General features: G+C 34.9%; 1 protein-coding gene across 3 annotated transcripts in view; it reads right to left on the reverse strand.

Annotated features, from left to right (window-relative positions):
* Positions 1–1,804: 1,804 nt before the first annotated feature.
* Positions 1,805–25,496, reverse strand: part of Efcab7 (EF-hand calcium binding domain 7) — a 42,729-nt gene continuing 19,037 nt past the window's right edge. For 2 of the 3 annotated variants that reach the window (XM_074079886.1, XM_074079885.1), the window contains exons 8-14: positions 21,934–22,043; positions 19,501–19,658; positions 18,541–18,674; positions 11,669–11,817; positions 6,426–6,635; positions 3,825–3,932; positions 1,805–2,014 (exon numbers count right to left, since the gene is read on the reverse strand). In XM_074079886.1, coding sequence (XP_073935987.1) covers positions 1,940–2,014; positions 3,825–3,932; positions 6,426–6,635; positions 11,669–11,817; positions 18,541–18,674; positions 19,501–19,658; positions 21,934–22,043 — 944 coding nt within the window. In that variant the 3' untranslated portion in view covers positions 1,805–1,939. The remainder of the gene's footprint in view (positions 2,015–3,824; positions 3,933–6,425; positions 6,636–11,668; positions 11,818–18,540; positions 18,675–19,500; positions 19,659–21,933; positions 22,044–25,496) is intronic. The other variant, XM_074079887.1, reaches the window with a different exon arrangement.

The raw sequence follows: 25,496 nt of genomic DNA on the forward strand, positions 1-25,496 counted from the left end.
CGTAAGAATTATTTTTTAAAGTCATGCTACATGTAAGTTTATTTTAATGTCTCACCTATTTTTTTCAACCGTCCTACCAATAAATATTTATTGTGTATCCTTAATAGTTTATAGGCATACACTAGGGTCATAATTATTCCAAATTTCAACCTCATCTATAATACAGTTAAATAAACAGCAAAGAAGATGTAGTGTAACCAGTGCTACAACAAAGAGTAAGAACAAAGTATTAGGGCCATCAAAGTAGTCTTTGCTCTTTGATCAGTGGATGTTGTACCCATGCCTATAATCCCAGCATAGAGAGAAGGGTATCACAAGTTCGAGGCCAGCCCCAGCAGTTATGAAACCCTATCTTAGGGCCTCATGCTTACTTGCCAGGCAGGTGCCCTACCACTTGAGCCATCCACCAGCCCAGTGAGACAGTATCTCAAAAAAAAAAAAAAGTGGTAGAACGTTTGACTAGCTACTTGAGGATTCACAAAAAAAAGTAGTCTTGATCAGGAGAAAATCCAAGAAAGGATTCTTTGGTGGTGGTTGTGGGGAGATACATAATTACGGAGACCTGAAGGAAGAAGAATTCTATACACAAGAAGGAAACACTACAAAGGGCATGAGGGCGGGGAGAATGTTGAAACTAGGAGAAACTACAGAAGCTTGAGTAGAAAGCAACCTTGAAAAGGAGTGGATATTTTAGCCTCGTAGACAATTTCCTGAACTCAGTAACTGGTGACATAGGAATTATTTCATTTATTGGCAAAACAAAACCATATTTAGTGGCCATATATAAAGTATTTGGGCAATTAAAAATGTTTTCATATTTCATTATTTTTAATTTTTTTGGTGGGACCAGGGTTTGAACTCAAGGTTTCACACTTGCAAAGCATGCACTCTACTGCTTGAGCCACACCTCTAATCAGTTTTGCTCTGGTTATTTTGGAGACGGGGTTCTCAAACTATTCACCTAAGCTGGCCTAGAACTGCAATCCTCCTGCTCTCAGCCTTCCAAGTAGCTAGCATTACAGGCGTGAGCCACCCACACTTAGCTTTGCTACTTTTTAAGATACAGCTGATGACTTCAAACTGCCAGGTAATGACAACCCATTTTACAGGTATCTAAATCAAGGGCCAAAAATCCAAATGACATTTAAACTGTATGCTAGCATGTACTAGGTACAAAAATAGTATCTGCTAGATGATACTCATATTTCAAAAGTTGACATTTGCTGGCCAAGTATTCTGTTACTGATATTGCCACACAGTTCTTAATTGCTTAATATCATTTTTCATGCCATGTACTATTTCATTAACTGCTATATATATTTAATTCCTATTATTTCAATAGGAATTTTTTTTAATCCAAAAGTAAATTAATAGAAAATTCACTATTAGAATAAATTATTCCTAGTATGGTCATTAGGTTTTTGCTTCTTAACATAAAAACAAATTTATCCAAATTTTGCTTTAACTTTCTTATGATTGGAAAATCAAATGGCCGTTTTTTTTGGTGGTACTGGGGTTTAAATGCAGGGCTTTGGGCTTGTCAGGTGGGTATTCTACCACTTGAGCCACGCCTCCAACTCTAAATGTCTATTTTTGTCTTTATATTTTCTTTCACAATTTTAATGAATAAGATAAACCAAAAGTATATAATATTTTTAAGAATTTAGGGAATATTATTTTTTAAAAGCTTGTCTATAATTTTCTTTTAACTTACTATTCATAAACAAAACACTCTTAGATTTCCCACTAAATTAACAAGGCCACAGATTTTTAAAACATTATTTATTTTAATAATAAAGTATATAACATGGACATAAAATGTAAATGCACATAAATAATGATTAATGAGGTACATCAGTTACATTGAACAGCATTTAATCAACAAACAACAGACTAAATCTAAAACAATTCTTCATTTGATAACTCCAAGTGGAATTACTTAAGATATAAGGGAATATACACAATAATATACCCATTCTTGTCGCTCATTCAGAGGCATCACGTGTTGACAAACCTGCATGTAGAAACAGAAGTCTTTAGCTTTTTGTGACAAGTTATTAAATTGTTAGCTAATTTTCAACAGGACGTTTGCAGGCCTTGTGTTATAGGTATTTCTGGGAAGCCAGGTGCAGTGGCTGGCACCTGTAGTTTTAGGTACTTGGAAGTCTGAGGCAGGAGAATCACTTGAGCCCACAAATTTGAGACTAGCCTAAGCAACACAGCGGGAACCTATCTCAAAAACAAAGAAAACAGCTGGGCGTGGTGGAGCACTCCTGTAATAACAGCACTCACTAGGCTGTGACAGGAGTGAGTTTGAGGTCAGCCTAAACTACATGGTTAGACCCTGACTCAAACAAACAACAACAACAAAAATCTTGTGCAGAAAAAATTCAATAGTATCTGTACCAGGCAGGAACTGGCAAACTATGATCTGAGGTCTAACAGGATAATCCAGGTGAAATCCTACTCTAAAACTGCAGCTGTTAGTTGATACGTGTAATTGTGGGTGAAGAAGGGTGATGGAAAGTAGAGTAAATGTCCTTTCTTCACTAAGCCTAGGACACTACCTAAAACCATGAGAGAAACATAAAAGATAACCTTTCTAAACCTTTTACCTTTAAGAATTCCAAAATGTTTTACAATCTTACAGACAGGATAGAGAAAGAAAGGCTAAAAACACACTAGTCAGCTTTTTCCTTCATTCCTTCACTAGCCCCTAGAAGTCTACTGATCTGTCCTTGCCTTTGAGTTTATGGCCAAATCAGGAACCCAGAGTCCTTCCAACACCAAAACTACAGCTACTTCTGGCTCTTGAAAACTTAAAACTGAGGTACTGTGGAAGGGGGAAGGCATAAGGAAAGGGTAAAGGAGAGTGAATATGGTGGACATACTTGTATTCACGTATAAAATAATGAAAATTGTTGAAATTGTTCTAAGAAGGGGGAATGGGAGAATGAGGGAGAACAACTGAGGGGATGTCTAATTATGATTAGATATTATCATATTATAAGCACATATGTAACGTCACAATGTATCTCACTGCTACATCTATTATATGCTAATAAAAAAATAAAAAATAAAACTTAGGTATTTCCTCTCTTCTCTCAGGTTATGCTAGAAAATATTTTTTTTGTGTGTGTGTGTATATGTGTGTGTGTGTGTGGCACTGGGGTTTGTACTCAGGGCCTATACCTTGAGCTACTCCACCAGCCCTTTTTTTGTGATGGGTTTTTTTGAGATAGGGTCTTGTGAACTATTTATCCTGACTGGCTTCAAACCACAATCCTCCTGATCTCTGCCTCCTGAGTAGCTAGGGTTACAGGTGTGAGCCACCAGCACCTGGCTAGAAAATCTTTATAAGTAAAATATTTTCAATTATTATGATTCCTATATTATTTGCTATTACTTTACACTTCTCTCTATATGATGTTCAAAAGTACTTTCATAGGGCAAGAGGAATTGGCTCATACAGCGCCTGCCTAGCAAACACAAGGCTCTGAGTTCAACCCGCATTACCACCAAAAACCCAGTATTTTCATGCACATCAATTTGTTTTTATCTTTATATTTACTGTATGAAGTATTTAGTGATACTATCTTAATTTTACCTTTAAAGAAACTGGAACAGAGAGTTAAGTGAACTTCTCCTGATCACTCAACGAAATAGTGATAGAATTGGATTAAAATGAGAGTCTGAGTATAGACTGATATGAATATCACACTTAAAGTAATTTTTTACTTCATTTTGTATCTACACATTTATTCTTAGCATTAAAAGCAAAAATTTCAAACAGATAAGACAAGTATTAGAAAATAAGGCATTACCATTGTAGATTTTGGTGCCACTTCTACTGCAAATATGTTGAGTCCTCTGTTGTTCACACAGTTTTTACTTAGCTCATTGTTGATATGAATAATCACTTTGTTATCTGACTGTAAAGAAACAATTTTGTAAATTGCTAGTTCTCTCTTTAATAAATATAGACAAATATAAACATCCGAATTAAATCCTGAAATTCTGTTTTAATATAGTACAGTTCACTAAAATTTATACAAACTGGCTCTTTCTCTCAACTTTACTTTTTCTCATTCATCTAATCTGCTACCAACTGTATAAGGTTTTCCTTCTAATTGTGACTTGAATGTTTACCCTTTAATCTTCATTCCCAGGTCATGGCAGACACTAGGCCACATTATCCCATCCTTGCTTACTATAGCAACAACCCGTATTTCTTTTATTTTATCTCCAGTTTTTTTCACTCTCCATTAACTCTGATACTCCCTTCCTAAAACATCCATTTAGTTGTGTTATGTCCTATTCACTCATTCAATAAACATTATTTATTAAGTATTTTAGTTGGGTGTCAGGCACTGTTCTAAGTTCTAGAGTGAGACAAAAGTTACAATTCCTGACCCCAACAAGCTGGTGTGCAGTATAGGGAAGACAGATAAATAAAATAACAATTACAAAATGTTTGTAATAGAGCTATTAGGGGTCTATAGAAATGCAGAAGACCAACATTAGCTCACACTGGGGTTTCAAATAAGACTTTAGGGAAGAATTGAGATAATAAATAGTAGCCTCTAGGCTGGATAGGAAGAAAGAGAAGGCAGAAGGAAACTGATAAACAGGAGAAATGCAGGAGTTAAAATATTTCCCTGCTAAAGAACCAACTTATCATTCCCCAGTGACTGCAAAGGGGCGATACTGTATTCTCCTATCTGCATGTATTTCTCAACTTTTCTATTACTTACCTATGTGACCTTCTGCAAGTTATTCAACCTCCCTGTTCTTCAGTTTCCTATGTGTAAAACAGGGACAGTATGTACCTCACAGCATTGCGAGAAGCAGCAAAGAGTTAATATATGTAAATGCCTTGTAGATAGATGGTAAGCTCTAAAATGTTAGTATTGTTACCACATTTTTGTGGAGGAAGTTCATTTTTCTTAAGGAGGTGGAGAGTTGTAAAATAATAGATAATAGCAGAACAGAGGAATTGGGGTAAGGTACTGATTGCCTTCTACCCTTTTAACCCTAATAAAACATGCTGGATCTTAGGAACCACCCTCCCTGGCTTTATGACCCATTTGAAAATTGTAATTTACTAGTTGGAGGTCCTATCTTATTTTATTAAATCCTAACTTCTCTATCTTATTTTCAATAAGAGATGTGTAATCTGGATCCACTCTATCAATATTATTTACCTTCCTAGTAACCTTCCAAATAAAGCAGTCTGCTTCTGCAAATCAGCTACTCTTGTACTTCATATTTACCCTTCTCCATGTTTCTTCTTCCACTGTCTGCCCTGCTCCTAAAGGTTGTTTCTCAGTGTATCTAAATCCTAGTTATCCATAAATGCTTAAAATCCCATGCCACAGTCCTCTTTCCCTTCAACACAAATCTATGGTGCAAACTAACAACAAATAGAATAAAACTACTGTACATACAAACAGTACTATGTAATTTAACAGTTACTTATTCTCTGATCTTGAAGGACTAAAGGACAGACCGCAGGAAGTCCCAAAAGGCGATAAGTGAGACACCTCTCCTTCCCAGGAAACCTCTGTCTGCACCTGAGAGACATCTCCGCCCCCAGGCAATGCAAAAAAAGGCTATAAAACCCAATCCCCAACCTGACCCATGGGATCACCGGTTTCCGGGTCCCCCTGCATTCTCCAATATGCAGTCTTTCTCTTCTCTTCTCTACAAATAAAATCTTTCCGAACTCTGCTGTTGGAGTCCACCTGTGCTTTCATCCTTAGAGCAGGCTCAAGAACCCTGAGCACCTGAAATTCCTGCACGTGTCATCCGTGCATCAATCTCTTTTGACAGTATTAATTTTTTCTTTCTCATAAACTCCTTGAAAGTACAGACTATGTTTTATACTTTCTGGTAGCCCCTGTTGTATCACAGACTAAACACTTTCTACCCAGATTATGCTATATCTTCATTGATCTCCACATGTTTCTCATATTATGATAAACACAATGATTTCAAGACTTTAAAAATCACATAAGAAGAAAAAAATTATATAAGAACTGGGCACCAGTGGCTCGCACCTGTAATCTTAGCTACTTGGGAAGCTGAGATTGGGAGGATCATAGTTTGAGGTAAGTCCAGGCCTCAATGAGAGACCCCACCTACAAAATAACCAGAACAAAATGGACTGGAAGTGTGACTCAAGCAGTATAGTCTTCTTTGCAAGCATAAAACCCTCTACTCAAACCCCAGTCCCACCAAAAAAAAAAATCATATAAGAATTATAATGCCCAGTTTTAGAAACTTTAGGAGGAAGGATAATTGTCCATTATAAACATTATTAATATAATAGGATATTTACTCATCATCTAAAATTAGAGTAAGAAAGAAGATACCATATTAGTAAACTCTATAGCAAAGTAAGGAAAACCACCTTAAATTGATACCTTATTTTCAATAGCTGATGTTATCCAGGTATCACAATTGTAAGTATGTACAATTATATTTTCATAGCCATCCATTACTTTAGCATCACCCCTGCTGAGGACAGATTTGCAAATGGCCTTCTCAAGTTGCCCACTACATGCTTCCATATGGACTGCTTTAATTCTTGGCTTGCATTTTTCTGCACTGATATTGATGACAAATGGACATGCCTGATATGGAAGAAAAAAGAAAATCTTGCCTTAGCCTTCTGGTAGAATTTTAAATAGGTTACTCAATTTATTATTAGTATTTTTTCATAGTATTTACAGACTCACTAAGCCTTCTAGCTTGTCCTTCAAATGTAATTTTAGAGGAAAATTTTAGTACTATGAGTTGAATAATAAAAAAACATGAGATTCTAACTTTTGGATAGCATATTAACTGATAATGTTCATAGAAAAAGAAAAAACTCGATAACCTCTAACAAATCAGTAAATATCTCTTTTAAGCCATAATATTATCCTTCTGATTGGTTCAGTCATAACTAATATCATGTTATTTAATTTCCTTTTCTAATTTTAAGGCTACAGAAGGAAATCATTGAAGGGGGTCTGAAGAAGTCATTGCTTATAGGTAAAATAATGCAGAGATATAGTGTACTGAAAAGAACTTCACGATTCAAAATAAACTCACAATTCACAATTCAAACAGTCTGAATATAGCTATAAAATCTGTTATCTAAAAATATTCTCTGAGTTGGAACTGCATTTCTCTAGTGTCTACCTTTAGACACATCTTGCAACATGCTGTGGGCATAAGCCTTTGCTGCCCTATCTAATCCAACCTCCTGGATTGCTCTGTTCCAGCACACTGATCATTCAGATCTGAGAACAAATGAAACTCATTTCTAGGTCAGAGCCTTTGTACATAGTGTTCTCTTCAGCTGGAAGATTCTTCTCAGATCTCTGCACATGGGTACCTCCTTCAGGATAAAGTATATGTACTACCTCTGCAGCGAGATCTGTTCTGGTCTCCCAATATCCCTCACTCCTCCATGGTTCTCTACTTCAGCTCTGGCTGCTGCTTTCAAAACACTTTTGAGATGCTATTATTTCTTTTCCATTTAATTAATCATTCTCTATATAAACTCCTAATTCCATTCTCCACTATAAATCCCACAAGGGCAGGAATTTTGACTATTTTGTTCATCATTGAATCATCTGTATCTCTTACAGACTTATCACACAGTAATTATTCAGTAACTATTCACTAAATAAATGAATAAATTCATATACATCAATGGTCATCTTTTGGTGGGATAAAAAGTAAAAGTTAAAGTTAATTTAGTGGAATAGTGACACAACTTTTTGTTTAAAAAATTTTTTGGCACTATTCGGGATTGAACCTGGGCGTTCCAGTGCTATATAAGCACTGTACCACTAAGGTACATCCCTGGCACCTAAAATATTTTAAAGACTCCAAACTTTGGCAATTATGAAGTTATTAGGGGTATAGCTCTGTAACAAAGTAAATGCTTCTCATGCAAAAGGCTCTGAATTTAATCTCTAGCAGAGCAAAAGGGAAAGAGAAAGAGGGCGGAGAGGGAGAGAAAGAAAATAGAAGAGCTGGGTTTGCAACTGGACTTTGCCATTTGTTAGCTACATGGTCTGGGAAATGTCTTAGTTCTTATGAAATTAGTCTCATCACTGAAAAAGTAGAAATAAATAATATGAATTCTTCCAAGAATTGTTGGAAATATCTAATAAAGTGATATGTGTGAAAATATTTCATGATATAAAATTCTAAAAAAATTTACAATAATAATAATATGGAATTTTTAAAGGTCTAATTTATTTTTTAGAACTGAATGGATTATGGTATACTTTTCCATTTTTAAAGTCCTGTTATCAATTTTTTTCAACAAAGTACCCATATTTAAAGAGTCACTGAAAGTAAAACTTCCTAAAACAGTTCTTGTTAAAAACATTTTCTCTATAATTTTTAAAAGAAAATCTGGGCTGGATGCATGGCTCAGGCTGTGGAGTGCGTGCCTAGCAAGCATGAAACTCTGAGTTCAAACCTCAGTACTGCCAAAAAAAATATCACAACGAAAAATGCTCCCCTATGCCTTTTTTTTTATCATAACACTTAGCTCTCAGTTATCCATTAACTAAGAGTGAAAAAAAAGTATGTTATATGGCTCTTACAATCTAAAACAAAGTAAAAATACCCAAATTCTAAATATACAGAAAGGAATTTATACCATGAAAGTCTTTTTTAAAAAAATCAAAGAAGGGGGAAAAGGCGAAACTAAACATGTAAGTTTTGCTTATCAACATTTGATAAAAGAGCAACTGATTGATTATGGTGATGTAGGGGCAATGACCTTGCAGCAAAAACAATAAAGTAACCCTGCTCTTTGACAGAGGTTTTGCCTCTATAGGTTGATGTACAGAATATATAATCTCTAATTCTAAAACTAGAATTGAATTTTTTTTGTGGAACTGATTTTTGAACTCAGGGTTTTGTGCTTGCAAAGCAGACACTCTATCGTTTGAGCCATACCTCCAGTCCACTTTGGTCTGGTTATTTTGAAGATGGGGTCTTAAGAATTATTTGCCTAGGCTGGTCTTGAACCTTAATCCTCTCAGTCTCAACCTCCCAAGTAGCTAGGATTACTGGCATGAGCTACTGGTGCCCGGCTTGAAAATGTAGTAAGAAAACAGAAAGTAAAAATTACTAGCTGCACCTGACTATGGAGGGAAAAATAATAAAAGGCGAAAGTATACAATAAGTTATAGAAAACTTAAAATAAAATGAATTTTACTTGTCTTGGTTTACTAAGACTATTATAATAATGAGATTTCTAAACTAAATCCCTTCCCCAAACCTACAAATGATAATTCATTTATTCTTTGTGATATAATATTTCCCAATAATTAGAATCTACTTCCAGATAAGATTTACTACAATTTCTATATATGAGCAAATTATACCACATGTAGGCATTAGATTACTAAAAAAAAGAGTCAAGAAATGACCAAAAAAATTTGTACCCAAATCCCTTTGGGCACAAGACTCTACAGACATATGTAAATCAACTGGAACAGAGCTTTTAAGATTACACATAGACTCTTCCTGGATTATCATAAATATTTCTTTATTAACAAACACGAGATGGTTAGACTATGCTGTAGCTATATTAACTCAGTGACATGGCACACATTGGGAAGTCACTGCCTATCATAACCTAAACTGTAATTTAATAACCAACGAGCCTCCTTGTCTCAGTGCAATTATAAGCATCAACTACATCAGTCAAAACATCTTCAGAGCTTACACAAATCCTTTAAATGTTACCACATGCACAGATCTCTTATCACTAATGGAAAGCAGCCATATTTTAAAATTTTTGGTTCTGGGAGTTGAACCCAGGGCCTTCTTAATGCTAATAAACACTAAATGTAGATTTCCGTTATGGGGGTGGGGTTATCACCATCTTTTTACACTTTTAACTGGATTTATTTTTCCTTTAAATTTTTAAATAATATGAATATATTACCTATTCAATATATAAATAAGAATTTAATACATTTTTCTCATAAATCTTTCTTACTTATGGTTTCAACGGCAAATGATATCAGTAAATCCTTTTAACACTTTAAAATTATTCTCAACTAATTTTTCTACTAAGTAAAAACATGAATAGCAGAATTGATATTATTCATAGATTAAATACTGCTTTTTCACACCATGGTTAAAATGTGGGATTCACTGAATGTTAGGTTAAAGTAGGATATAAATGTTGCTGTGACTATTTACCTAATTATTATTTAAAAATGGCAAAAAAAATCAGTAAGCTCACTTTGTCTGCAGATTTATTACAAAGGATAATAAGCCAAGCATGGTCAAAAAATAACAAATTTTAAAAATCAAAAGACATTTTAAATCCCCAAATTTTAAATTCCCCCATGCACATTATACAGCTAAAGTGATATGGAGAAGCTTGCAGTCAATTCTGTGTTATGGTCAGTTGTGTTTATTCAATCATGTGATCTGCTGAGTGTTTCCCTATCTTTATTTTGCGGGAAATACAGTATGCCTCCTGCAAAAGCAAATGATGCCCCAAAAGCAAGGTAAAAGTTATGGAGATCCTACCCAAACCAAAAAGGGTATGTAATGTGCTTAATTTAAGTGATAAAGTGGCAATTTTAGGTTTGTCTTTAGCGGGAGTTGGACAGCATTATGGGAAAAATGAATTAAGCATCTGCAAAACTGGAAACACAGCATGAAATCAGATATATTTTTTTGTGAGCAGTATCAATGTGTACAACTTTCATGACAATAATGTAGCCTACTCCAGGCAGTTTCAGTGGAAGCTCAGACCTACTGCACATACACTACAGGTAGATTTGAGTAATTTTAGAGTGCTCAATGCATCCTGAGCATTCATAGTTTTTCCTCAATGGCAGTAGTCTTGGAACCACATACCCATGGATACCAAGGGCTTACTGTATAGTAAATTCAGAAAGCAGGCTTATGAGGTATTGAATGATGTCAAAACTGTGAATTAGACAGGTGCAGGTAGCTCACTCCAGTACTGCCAAAAATAAACAAACAAAAAATCCCAAACCAAAAACAAACAACAACAAAAAAACCCTATGAATTAAATAAAAATCTCAGTGCACCTAAACTTGAAATTGGTTGATGCTAGTGTAGCTTCCTTAAGTTGATTTGTGTAAGAAAAAGGACAGAGCTATTTTTAATTTTAAGAGCATAAAATATATTGCTACCTAACTGAAACTCTTAAATTCTGTATTTAAACTTAACAAAGATGGAATTGAAGAAGGGCTACTTTTTCTTACCCCTCTGGTTTTATAGCTCTCATGTTAATAATGGCGACTATAATGACAGTTGCTGCATGACACACTGTGCTCTGTATGAGCCAGTCACTGTTTCAAGTGTCTGACACACATTAATCCAAGAAGTGCCACACAGAGAGATACAAGAAATCCTCTTTCTAGGAGAGCTTTTATTCTGTTAAGACAAAAGTTTCCCTACATAAATGAAATTTTAGCAATTCAAACAGCCATTTCCAATTAAAGAGTATATATTTTAATTACCAATTTTCCCTGCATATCATGTATTCAAACTCTTTGCTTCTGAATTATTTAAATAGTTGGCAGTATCTAAATTTCAGGTAAGAAAAGGCATAAAATATCATGACCACCAACTCTTCGGAAAAACTTTAAGAATGCAGTACCTCTGTCAACTCCAGAGCTTTATTGTAGCCCATTGAGTGCAGAGTTACCCAAAGGTCACGAGGATCTCCTTCTCGATCATTGACTTCCATTAGGTTCAAATCCATAAATCCTTGTCTTGTTAATTCATTCTTCTTTGTATCAAAATTATCTGTTAAAACAACCACAAGTTTTTAATACATAACTTAACAATGCATACATTTAATAAAATGTCTATATTGTTCATAAATGTTTATCTTAAGGAAGCCTTATAACTCTGAAAGAAGTCTACAAGTAGAATAAGAATATCTTAAAACATGCTTGAGAGATACTCTTTTTGATTTCCCACAACTCAGTGTAAGCACAATCATGGTACATGATTTTTTTTCAACAAATCTTGAAGTTATAAATAATGCAAACACATTCTAAAATTAGAAGAAATTATAATTTTTTCTGGATAAATTACATCCTGCCTACTTATTCAGAGTTTATACTGATATTTCAAAAACTTAAAATGCTTCAGGGCTGGCAGACTAGCTCAAGCAGTAAAAGCACCTGCCTAGCAAGCATGAAGTCCTGAGTTCAAACTCCAGTGCCACCAAAAAAAATAATAATAACAAAAATAAATAAATAAATATTTATTATAGTATATTACATATACTTCCCCTTAAAACCAGAAGAACTTGAATGCATTTGATTTAATATCCTCCAAACTACTGGAATTTCACAAAGGGAGTAGATTTAGTGCTGGATTTAGATTATGCCTAATCACTCTAATTTTTAACTGAATTATCCCTTGGTCCTTAAAAAATTGTTAGATACTGGAGAATTATATGTTCCCAGGCAAGCCTGAGTATGCCCATTTTAACACTACTTGTGAGCAAAACTAAATTAACCTGAAAATATGTAGCCATATACAATTCCTGAATTTGTCTATAATATGGCTATTTGTCTATATCATATTAGTCCTGGATATGTCTATAGGTAATAAGTAGTCATTTTATGGATTACATTTTGGTAGCTGCACTATAACAAGAAAAATTTTGTTTCTCAATTCCCATCTGTATTATATTCAAAGAAAATGGGCAACCTTATTTGAGATAGCACTTTTGTACATATTATGGTGAGAAAAGCAACAGAGACCTACCTATAGTGGGTTGACTGATTAACAGTTAAAAATATATGTAAGTGAAAGGATTCACAACTTTTATAAGGAAAAAATATATGCAGATTAAATAAGACCATGGAGAGAAACAGGAGCTATTTAAATGAAGGTTGGTGCTATCTACATAGAGAAAAAATAATATTTGATATATAATACAAAGAAATTATTAAAGAAAAATGTGTCTTAATGCTGAACTATGGAGATTAGTAATAACTAAATGACTTTTGAAACTTAAAATTCTCAATCCTAATTATTTTTAAAAGTTTATTAACACGTGGGACTGGGGGGTATAATTCAAGTGGTAGAGCAAGAATGAGGCTCTGAGTTCAAACCCCAGAACTGCCCCTCAAAAAAGCTTATAAACACCTGACTCTAAGACCTATTATAAAGCCACAGTAATCAAGAAAGAGTGTGGTATTGGTGAAAGAACTGACAAATATTCAGTGGAACAAAACAGAGAACCCAGAAATACATCCATACAACTAATATTTGAAAAGAGAAAAAAGGCAATTCAAGGGAGAAAGGATAGTATTTTCAACAATGGTACTGAAACAATGAACACCCACATGAATAAATAAATAAATCTAGACACAGACCTTATACTTTTCACGAAATTAACTTAAAATGGGCCACACACTCAAATGTAAAGCATAAAACTATAAAATTTCTAGAAGGTAACATAGGAAAAATCTAGGCAAACTTGGGTTTGGTGATGAGGTTTTTAGATACAACATCAAAAGTATAAGCAGGAAAAGAACAATTTCTGAAGTGAGATTTCATTAAAATTAAAGTTTCTGTTCTGTGAAAGACACTTGTTAGGAGTGAAAACACAAGCCATTGGGAGAAAATGCTTACAAAATCTACATCTAATAAAGGATTTGTATCCAAAAAATTAACTAGCTAACACCCTTTTAGGTGTTAATTAACACCTAAAAAATTAGCTAGCATTTGTTGCCCTTAACGCAGAGAAACTAAAGCAGATACCTTAAAAGCAACTGAGGCCAATAGGAAAAGGGGACCAGGAACTAGAGAAAAGGTTAGATCAAAAAGAATTAACCTAGAAGGTAACACACATGCACAGGAAATTAATGTGAGTCAACTCCCTGTATAGCTATCCTTATCTCAACCAGGAACACTTGTTCCTTCCTATTATTGCCTATACTCTCTCTTCAACAAAATTAGAGATAAGGGCAAAATAGTTTCTGTTGGGTATTGAGGGGGTGGGGGGGAGAGGGAGGGGGCAGAGTGGGTGGTAAGGGAGGGGGTGGTGGCAGGGGGAAGAAATGAACCAAGCCTTGTATGCACATATGAATAATAAAACAATAAAAAACAAAACAAAACACACAAAGAACTCAGAGCTCAAAAATAAGAAGACAAGTATCTCAATTAAAAATGGGGCAAGTCCTGCCCAAGGGGTAGGGCTGGCCCCTGTTGGGGTGGGGAGGTGCTGGGGAAAGGTGCAAAGAAGGTGAATCTGGTGTGAAAAATGTTACACACGTAAATAAATGCAAAAATGATACCTGTTGAAACTACTCCAGGAATCAGGGAGTAGGAAGGAGAATGGCAGAGGAGGTGAATTCATGTATGATATATTTGATACATTGTAAGCCCCTGTGTAAATGCCACAAGTGCACCCCCACCCACTGCAACAATAAAGGAAAAAAATGGGCAAAAGTTCTAAACAAATACCACGCCAAAGAAGATACAGAAATGGCAAATAGACATGAAAAGATGCTCTATGTCACATATTACAGAATTGCAAATTAAAACGAGATACAATTACACACTTATTTAAATGTGTAAAATCCCAAACTCTTGACAACAAATTGATTAACTACATATTGTGTTAATCCACTCTACAACTTAGAAAAAGGCAAAATTATAGTGACAGTAAAAGTTTACTGATTGCCAGAGGGTTGTGGGTACAAACAGGTACATGAATAGATGGAGCAAAGGGATTTTTAGACAGTGAAACTATTCTGTATAATACTGTGATGGTAGATATGTAACATTATATATTTGTCAAAACCTATTCAAATGGCCAAAAAACACATGAAAAAATGCTCACCATCTCTAGCAATAAAGGAAATGCAAATTAAAACCACACTAAGATTCCACCTCACCCGTTAGAATAGCCATCATTAGCAACACCACCTACAACAGGTGTTGGCGAGGATGCAGGGAAAAAGGAACCCTCTTATACTGTTGGTGGGAATGTAAACTAATACAACCACTCTGGAAAAAAATTTGGAGGCTACTTAATAAGCTAGACATTGATCTACCATTTGATCCAGCAATACCACTCTTGGGGATATACCCAAAAGACTGTGACACAGGTTACTCGAGAGGCACCTGCACACCCATGTTTTTGCAGCACTATTCACAATAGCCAAGTTATGGAAACAGACAAGATGCCACAAGCCACTGGGAGAAAATGTGGTATCTATACACAATGGAATTTTATGCAGCCATGAAGAAGAACGAAATGTTATCATTCGCTGGTAAATGGATGGAATTGGAGAACATCATTCTGAGTGAGGTTAGCCTGGCCCAAAAGACCAAAAATCCTATGTTCTCCCTCCTATGTGGACATTAGATCAAGGGCAAACACAACAATGGGATTGGACTTTGATCACATGATAAAAGCTTTAGCACACAAGGGAGGGGTAAGGATAGGTAAGACACCTAAAAACTTAGCTAGCATTCGTTGCCCTTAACGCGGAGAAACTAAAGCAGATACCTTAAAAGCAACTGAGGCCAATAGGAAAAGGGGACCAGGAACTAGAGAAAAGGTGAGATCAAAAAGAATTAACCTAAAAGGTAACACACCTGCACAGGAAATTAATGTGAGTCAACTCCCTGTATAGCTACTCTTATCTCAATCAGCAAAAACACTTGTTCCTTCCTATTATGGCTTATACTCTCTCTCTACAACAAAATTAGAGATAAGGGCAAAATAGTTTCTGCTGGGTATTGAGGGGGTGAGGGGGAGAGGGAGGGGACAGAGTGGGTGGTAAGGGAGGGGGTGAGGGCAGGGGGGAGAAATGACCCAAGCCTTATATGCACATATGAATAATAAAATAAAAAAAAAGATTACTCTGTTGTTATAAGGACTAAAATAAAAATAGTGATAAACAGAGCTTGAGCTGGAGAACCAAATGCTTATCACAACATTCTGTTTTGTGGCAGAACAGAATATATTTGCACAATTATTGGGGGTTGTTATAGTACAAGTTAGTGCTTAATGATTTCCCTTATTAACATCTTCAATTAGTATGTTATGTTTGTTATAACTAATGAGTCAGTACTGGTACTTATTATTCACTAAGACTCCACAGTATATATTAGGGTTCACACTTGTATTGTTGCTGTGTTGCTGGGGTTTCATTGAGAAAGTTCTTACCTATACCTACTAACTCGAGTTATTTCCTACTCTTTCCTGTATCAACTTCAGAGTTTGTGGTCTGATATTAAGATCCTTGATCCATTTTGAGTTAATATTGGTATAGGATGATACACATGGATCTAGTTTCAGTTTTTTTTGCAGACTGCTAACCAGTTTTCCCAGCAGTTTTTGTTGAAGAGGCTGCTATTTCTCCATCGTATATTTTTAGCTCCTTTGTCAAAGACAAGTTGGTTATAGTTGTGTGGCTTCATATCTGGGTCCTCTATTCTGTTCCACTGGTCTTCATGTCTGTTTTTTGTGCCAGTACCATGCTGTTTTTATTGCTATTGCTTTGTAATATAGTTTGAAGTCAGGTATTGTGATACCTCCTGCATTGTTCTTTTGACTGAGTATTGCCTTGGCTATTCGTGACCTCTTGTGTTTCCATATAAATTTCATGGTAGATTTTTCAATCTCTTTAATGAATGTCATTGGAATTTTGATGGGAATTTGCATTAAACATGTAGATTACTTTTGGGAGTATTGACATTTTTACTATGTTGATTCTACCAATCCATGAGCATGGGAGATCTCTCCACTTTCTATAGTCTTCCTCAATCTCTTTCTTCAGAAGTATATAGTTTTCCTTGTAGAGGTCTTTCACATCTTTTGTTAGGTTTACACCTAGGTATTTGATTTCTTTTGAGGCTATTGTAAATGGAATTGTTTTCATACATTCTTTTTCCGTTTGCTCATTGTTAGTGTATAGAAATGCTAATGATTTTTCTATGTTGATTTTATATCCTGCTACCTTGCTATAGCTATTGATGATGTCTAGAAGCTTCTGAGTAGAGTTTTTTGGGTCTTTAAGGTATAGGATCATGTCGTCTGCAAATAGGGATATTTTGACAGTTTCTTTACCTATTTGTATTCCTTTTATTCCTTCTTCTTGCCTAATTGCTCTGGCTAGGAATTCCAGTACTATGTTGAATAGGAGTGGAGATAGTGGGCATCCTTGTCTGGTTCCTGATTTTAGAGGGAATGGTTTCAGTTTTTCTCCGTTAAGTATAATGCTGGCTGTAGGTTTGTCATATATAGATTTTATAATGTAGAAGTACTTTCCTTCTATTCCTAGTTTTCTTAGAGCTTTTATCAGACTGTATTATTAAGGTTATTAATTATATCTTATAGATAATACTCTATTACATATATCATCAATCTTATTAATCAAAGTTTAATATTATAAACATACAGTTCTTATTATTAGTTATATTAAACTTCCAGTTAAAAATATACTAAAAAACTTGAATGTGTTTTTCCCTACATGCTGTTTGGATAAATAGATTTATCAGACTCCACCTGGCTCACTGACTCTACTAAGACCATTTTAAGAAGCATAAGAGAGTTAGTCTCTCTTCTGACTGCATTCTGGCCTCATCATCCTTCTTGTTCTGTGATCTATAGTTGGCTATGGCTTTTTAGTTTTCCCCTTTGACTTTCAGTCCTTGTTTTAACCACACAGGCCCTACCCTCACACTAGAGTCCTCCTAGGAGACAAATGACTGCCTCAGTCTTAATGAGAATGTCTATTGTAGCATTAGCATCTCCATGGATGGACTTTCTTAATTCAACACAAATACAAAAAAAATTAAGAATTCTTAATGGATAGAAATTTCATAATTTTTTTTTGTAAAACTATAGCTTATTAACTCTTTGCCACCCTCTCCTGAGCATAGTGTGTAGCCCAGTGCTAGAGCTAGGACAGCTATCTTTTAAGGCCCGAAGAACAGAGGCTGAAAACTGAAATTACAATTAAGTAATTCCCTTTTTTTTTTTTTTTTTTTTTTGCAATACTGAGATTTGAAGTCAAGGCCTTGTGCTTGAGAGGCAGGGGCTCCACCACTTCAGTTGCACATTCAGCCATTTTTACTTAAGTTATTTTTCAGATAGGGTCTTGTGTTTTTGCCTGGGGTCAGCTTCAGACTGATATTCCTACCTATGCCTCCAAGGAGCTGAGATCATGGGTGTACCACCCAGCTTGTTACTTGACATGTTGTCTTACTAACTTTGTGCTCGGGACCTCCTGATCTCCACCTTCCAAGTAACTAGGACTGCAGACATCCACCACATGTCCAGCCTTCGCTTTGTTAAAAACTTGAGTACTACACTATCCGTTCAAAGAAAATAAATGTTCATATTTAGGACCTAAAATGATGCTACTATTTTTAAACTGTTCTAAAAACTATAATAAGATTCCATGAAGGAGAAGTTTGACTTCTTACTTTCTAGGAATAAAAGGATGACATATTTTTCTACACATCCATCAAGGGAAAACAAGTGCTTACCTCTGCAGATAGCCCAAGCATCTTCATCACATTTCTCACCACTTGTTCTCAATTCAAAAAAATTGTATTCTTCAAGGCTAAGAAGACCATTTCCATCTAAATCAATTACTTCAAAAATATCAGATAAAGTTGACCTAAATTATAAAAATAGAAAATGATTTCTTATCTTTAAAACAACCAGACTGAAGACAGATTTATGAGGATAACTTTCAAAGTAATATTATTGAATTTAACAATATTTGTGAACTGTAATGTATCCAAATAAATACTGTAGATCAGTCTATTATTACATGGGATAAGCAAGTTTCTAAAGCAACAATAGCACAATACAATACAACGTTATGAGCAGCTCTAGCTCCTTTCTTCCTTCTCCATTTCTCCAACCTCCTGTCTTCTTTCTATCTGTGGCCACATCTCACTGTGTACTTCTACGGCATAGGAGAATGAGTTTTGGATTTCATATTTGACAGTTATCAAAATCAAGAGTATAACTAGAGGATCTATTTTAAAAGTGGTGTCTAGAAGAGGAGAAATTGGTATGAACATTCACATTTTACTCCTTCAGCAATTTTCTAGTTTACTATACATTGGTATTAACTACAGACTTCATATTTTATAATATTCTGAACTTAACATCTCCTCAAATTTTCTACATCCCCAGCCCCTAGTAACTACCATTCTATTGTCCATTTCTTGAATTTAGGCTTTTTATATTCTACCACCCATATGTGAGATCAGAAGGTATTTGTGTTTGTGAGCCTGCCTTCTGTTTTTAGTAAAATATCCTCCAGGTTCATCTATGTTGTCACAAGAGTTGAGTTATGTATTAAAGAGTTGTTTTATGTATTAAAACATGAGGATGGGAGTGGGAGCTACTCAAAGGAAATGGGGGAAGATAGGCTGCTGATACATATATCCAGTTTACCTGTTATAGTTCTAACTTTAATAAAAAATGCTTACCTAAATTCCTTTGTGAGAGATAATTCCCCTGTTTCATCTCTATATACAAGTTGAGCTTCTTTTGTTGTTGGTTTTATTTCTTTCCTTAGCCTACAGCCAGTTGTGGAAGGAATTAACCAGTAAACTCCAGGTTCTAGTTCACCAGTCCACCCAAATACCTTTTCTCAAAAGAATTAAACAAAACAAAACAACCACGAGTCTTAATGACTTTTAATCTTTCTTCTGAAAGAGAAACATTAGAAATGATTTTTTAAATCAATATTAACCAACTCTGCTATCAAATTCTTTTCTTAATCATATAAAACCATAAGATGTAGAATCATATATATATTTAAAACTACCTAAAAGTAGGTAAGAAATTACATATTTTCTAAATTATCCCCAATAACCTTCAAAAACATTTGTGATGCGAACATTTTCATCAGGAAGCAAAGAGATTAATTTTAGGATTTTTTATGTGAACACTGAGCTTCTTAAAGAAACGTAATAGCATTACAGGTTATGGTTTCTTACTAGGATCAAAATTTATGATTTGTAAATCAGATTTCAATGTCACAAAATAAAAATTAAACATATTTAACAGTTCATTATTTGCATGAATTAAACATATCTGTAAGAGCCTAATTACATACATTATAGTTTTACTGCTATTTACATAATACGGACCATAAAACAAGATGCAGGATCCTAGGTCAAGCTGCCTTATATAAAATTCTGTTTCCTATCAGATGTTGGATATTTATAATGAGCTTCAGGACAAAAGCATGTTATTTTCTTGTTCTATAAAAGAAAGCAAATGGTATCACCTCTACGTACCACCTAGGAGCTTTCAGGAGCCCAAATGTTTCATATAAAAACTAGGGGTTATCTTTAAATATATTAAATCTACATAGTTTTCTAGTTGTGCTAAATAACTAAGCACAGTTATTTGCCTTCAGCACAGTCTAGCCCAAGGGAATTTGGTCAAGTATTGTTCCAAATATTTATTTCAAAGCCTAGGTATATGTTAGGTCCTGGAGATTTATATACAAAACAAAGTTCTCCTCTGAATTCTGGGTTCAGTAGTATTTCTGCCCTAATTAGTCAGAAAAACCATACTCTTACTAAGGTTACCACATCCTCTTTTGATACAAGAAGCAATCCAATTAACCAAGGGTCATTTTGAAGACTAAGCTACCAAATCCATGCTTTGGCATGGATTAGATTGGCCAGATAGAGACTGAAAAGACCAGATTTTGTTGCTTCCTAATGTATGTTATCCCATGAACCACTCATTCTCCACATATATCCTTGAATTGCCACTGTGGATGGCAAATGGGGAAGTTTTTCATGAGTACAAAACTTCTAAAATTGTAAAACTGAAAACATAAATAAAAACTCCTTTGTAAATATGACATATTACAGATAAACAGAAGCCTGTATAGGAAAGAGGTAAATAGAAACTCATTCAAACTTTATTACTGTCTTGCTAGGTACTTTTTTTTACACGTGCAAACTCATAAGAAAGTAATTTTGTTCAAAACCAAATAGGAAAACCTATTGTTTTAGACAATGCTTTATCTTGAACTTAACTTTGTAGTCGTTCTGAAGAAGAGTTTAGGCTAAACATTAACTTCTGCCATTTTATTTGTTTCTTGCCTATAACTATCCTCGTCTGTTAGGAAGCCTACAATAAAGACTTTTATATAACATTCCATCAGGGAAATGTTTGTCTGTCGTTGAGTCTATATAAAGATTAAATATGATCTTGCAGTAAGCCCTCGAATAGTATTATTTCTGTTGTTGTGTAGCAGATGTATTTTGTAGTTCTCATAAAATAAATAGCCACATTTAGGTATCTGCTTCACATATTTGGCCTCTGAGTAAATATATAATTAGAAAAGACCAGAACAACCCCAAGGGCAACATATAAAAACATTTAAAAGCATTTCTTCTTATCTATTTTTGAACTCTATGAGTCAAGCCTGAGGATAGGAATCTTGAAGTTTTTCTGTTTTTCAGCAATATTGTAAGTAAGAGAAACATCTAGAGCAACTTTTCCAAAGTTGAAATTGCTTGTATTTAAGGTGGTGGTAGGGGGAGAAATCTACTGGCATTAATCTTTTTTTATTGAGTATAATGAAAAAAATGCTCACATGTGAGGCACCAAGGCTTTTAGAGAACAGGAAAGTAAAATACAGTGTTAAAAAACTGTACCTTATGAAGCTAAAGCTGTCAGTCAATCCTCAATCCTTAGAAATCTCAGCAAGCAAGAAAAATCTTTTATAATTATTTTAAAATGTATAAAAATCCATACTATTTAAGTATTGCATATACCTCAATTGGAAGGGAGAGTTTAAAAAGTAAAGTAAAATATAGAAAAACTAAAATTTTCCACAAACTTGAGCTCATACTATATTTTTAAATTAAACATTAAAAAATAAATATGTATACTTCTCTATTTCGCAGTTCCGTACAACATATGAGCTGTAGATTTGCTTGATTTTCATTTTCCTTAAGAATATATAGGGCAGTATCAATAGATAACCAAGGGGATAGTTTTCCTATAAAAAAACAACAACAAAAACCCAACACTTTAAAATAAGCAGTCACTATTTACTCTTTCTATTTAAAAAAGAAGTTAGTGGTTTCTTTGTCCCTTAGATTTTTAAGAAGAAATACACATCCCATTTTATATGTAAACATCTTAATATCTGCAACAAGCCATGTGCTATACACAACCTTTAAGAAACACTTTCTACATTCTACATACTCACTTTCTAAAAATCCTAACTGTTCTTGAACTCATCAAAAGCTGAGTTGCAAGAGTTGGGGTTATGACCCAGTGGTAGAGAGTGCTTATCTAGCAGGTATGAGGCCCTGGCTGGATCCCTAGTAAGGCCAAAAAACAAACAAATGAACAAACAAACAAACAAATAAACAAAGAAAAACCTGAGTTGCAGGGAAACTGAGTAGCTTGAAATTCTGGCAGAGATGGTAGCACTGGCTACCTATGATGGGTCACAGGAGGAAGAAACCATCTATATGTTCACAAACCCAAAATTCCTATCTCCAGTTAGGATCTTTCCTCTGAATTTCTGTCCCATATAACCAACTGCCTATTTGACATTTCTACTTAAATTTCTATTTCAAAAACTGGACTCCCCTAACCCTAAAAAAACTATCCATCTATACTCTGTGTCATTTGCTTGGTCCTAAAATCTTGGAATCACCTTTTAACTCTCTTCTTCTCTCATGCATGAAAACCATTCTTCAGGAAATCCTATGGTTATACTTTCAAAATGTGTCCAGAATCTCAAATATCTCCTCTCCTGCCTACACCCTAATTCAAAGCATTGCCAGTCTTTTCCTAGAATTCTGCAATAGCATCCCCAGCTAGACTCTGTTTTCTCTTGAGTACTTTTCAGTGGTGAGTAGACCAATCTGACTGCTCTTGCTGATCTTGTTAAACTATAGGTCAGATTATATCCTATCTCTACTCAAAATCCTCTAGTGGAGTAAAGAGTTGGAAGTGTGTTAGTGTATCAATAAGAAAAAGTGGATGAGCTACAAAATCATAACTTTTCAGAAATCCATCAGAGCTGAAGATACAGAGCAACTAAAAAGACTGAAAGGCAACTTTTCCAAGGAGAACAGGATGTAAGCACTGGCTTATCTGTGTTGGAATATAGGAGAAAGACATGTGAAAGATCATACCAGTGGAAGAAGAAGACAGAAGAATCTGAAAAAATAAAGGCAGATTTTCTAAAAATAATGAAAGTCAACAAGGCACAAATTCAAGATCAGAGAACCCTATCCAGGATAAAAGCCCAAACTAACAAACCCACCAACAATAGCATAAACAACAACAAAAACAAAACAAAAAAAACCTAGACACAAATTCAAGCTACTTGAAAAATCCAAGATAAAATCTTCACTCTACCACAGGAAAACTTTATTTTCTTTGGTAAAAACCTGAGTCCTCACAATGGCAAAAAAATTCTCTACCAAGTTCTTATTCCCTCCCATCTTCACCTTCTACTATCCTTACTAGTCCATTCCATATACTCTAGCTGTGTGTGTATATTCCATATGCCAGAACACTCTCACCTTTACACAGGATATTTTCTCTATCTGGAATGCTCTGCCATCTCCTCCACTTTCTTAACTCCCTACAGTTCCTGTGCTTACAAAGCTTATTCTCTTGTTTTCTGCAGAAGACAGCAAAAATGTCTGTCCTCTCTTTATTCACAGTCCTTTATAATGTGATTTTACAGGCCTTTCATCAAGAGATCAAGTCTGTCTTTCCCACCCTACTAATCTGCACTTGCCTGTGAAGTGTTGTGAACAGAATGTAACAGAAGTAACTTTGTGTGGGCTCTGAGCCCTGACCTGAGGAGATCCTACTGTGCTTCTGGGTTTTTTGTTCAAATCTCTATTACACCATGAGAACAAGAGCAGGCTAGTTTACTGGTGGATGAGAGACCATATGATACAGCACTAAGTTGTACCAGCTAAAAAGACCCCACCCACAGGTGAGAACTCAGCTAAAATGAGCAAAGCCAGCCACCAGCTAACCTGTATCTGACCACATATGTGTGACACGCCTCACAGGAAAAACCAAACCTAGCTCAGATCAAAAGAACTGTCTAGCAGACCTATGATCATGAACAGACAAATAGTTTAATTGTTTCAAGTCATTGAGTTTTGGGATATTCTTTTAAGCAGAAGTTGTTAATTAATATGCCCTTTTTCAAAGTCTTTCTTATATTTTACCTTCTTAATGAAGCAAATATTAAAGACCCAATTTCAATTTGTATTCACAGTCCCTTTTTCCTCTATGTTTTTCTTTCTTTCCTCTCCCCACATCCCTAAACAGGGTCTCTCATTATGTAGTCCAGGAAGACCAGGAATTCACTCTGTAGCCCAGGTTGACCTTGAACTCAAAATCCTCCTGCCTCAGCCCCCCAAATGCTGGGATTACAGTGATCATAACTGTGCGTCACCCCACAGTTGGGTCCCTCTTTGTTTTGTCCTAAAGTACTTAAGAACTTTGTGTGTGTGTGTGGTACTGGGGATTGAACTTAGGGTCTTATATCTTCAGTCCTTTTGTTTTCAGATAGTCTGCTAACTTTGCTTGGGCTAGTCTTGAACTGTGATCCTCCTATCTCCATCTCCTGCGTAGCTGGGATTACATACATGATCACTATGCCTGGCCCTGCACCACTTATCACTTTGTAACATACCATGTCATTTAGTATTTATTTATTTATTTTGGGGATAGAATTTCATGATGTAGCCCAATCTTCATCCTCCAATCTCAGCCTCTGAGTACTGATGTTACAGGGTATAATATCATGCTTGGCTCATTTACTATTTATTATATTTATCATTTATTGTTTCTTCCATTAAGATGTAAGTTCATGAGGGAAGGTATTTTTTTTGTCTTTTTTGTACTCTGATATATCCTAAATACCTAAATTGATATTTGATATGTAAGGCTTTCAATAAATACTTGATAAATAAACAAATAAAAGAATTTTACCAGAATATAGAGAATTGTGCCTGACTAGCAAGCATTAGGCCCTGAGTTCAAACTCCAGTACTGCCAAAAAAAAATACAGAAAATTAGCACTGAACATACACAGCTATTTTGATTCCCCTCTCTGAAAACCTAGTACTATCACTGTTATTTAAAAAGTCGGCTACCAAATTATCTAGGTATCCTATAAGACATGCAGTGAATACTTTGAAAATGTCTAGTTTTTTTGGGCACGAGAAAATATTTACATAAAAAATTATAAAAGAAAAGACTGACTTAGAGTAACCAACATTAAAAGAATATCTGAGGGAAGCACCCCTTCGGACATCTTTAACTAATTAAAATGACATAATAACCATTTTAGATAGTAGGAAATTAATTTTTATCTAGAAATGAATACAACCACGAATGCAAAGATTATTAATAAAGATTGCCTCAATCGCAGACACAGACTTTGAAGATATTAAAATAAACT

This window comes from Castor canadensis, chromosome 7, assembly GCF_047511655.1.
Source record: "Castor canadensis chromosome 7, mCasCan1.hap1v2, whole genome shotgun sequence".
Lineage (NCBI taxonomy): Eukaryota > Metazoa > Chordata > Mammalia > Rodentia > Castoridae > Castor > Castor canadensis.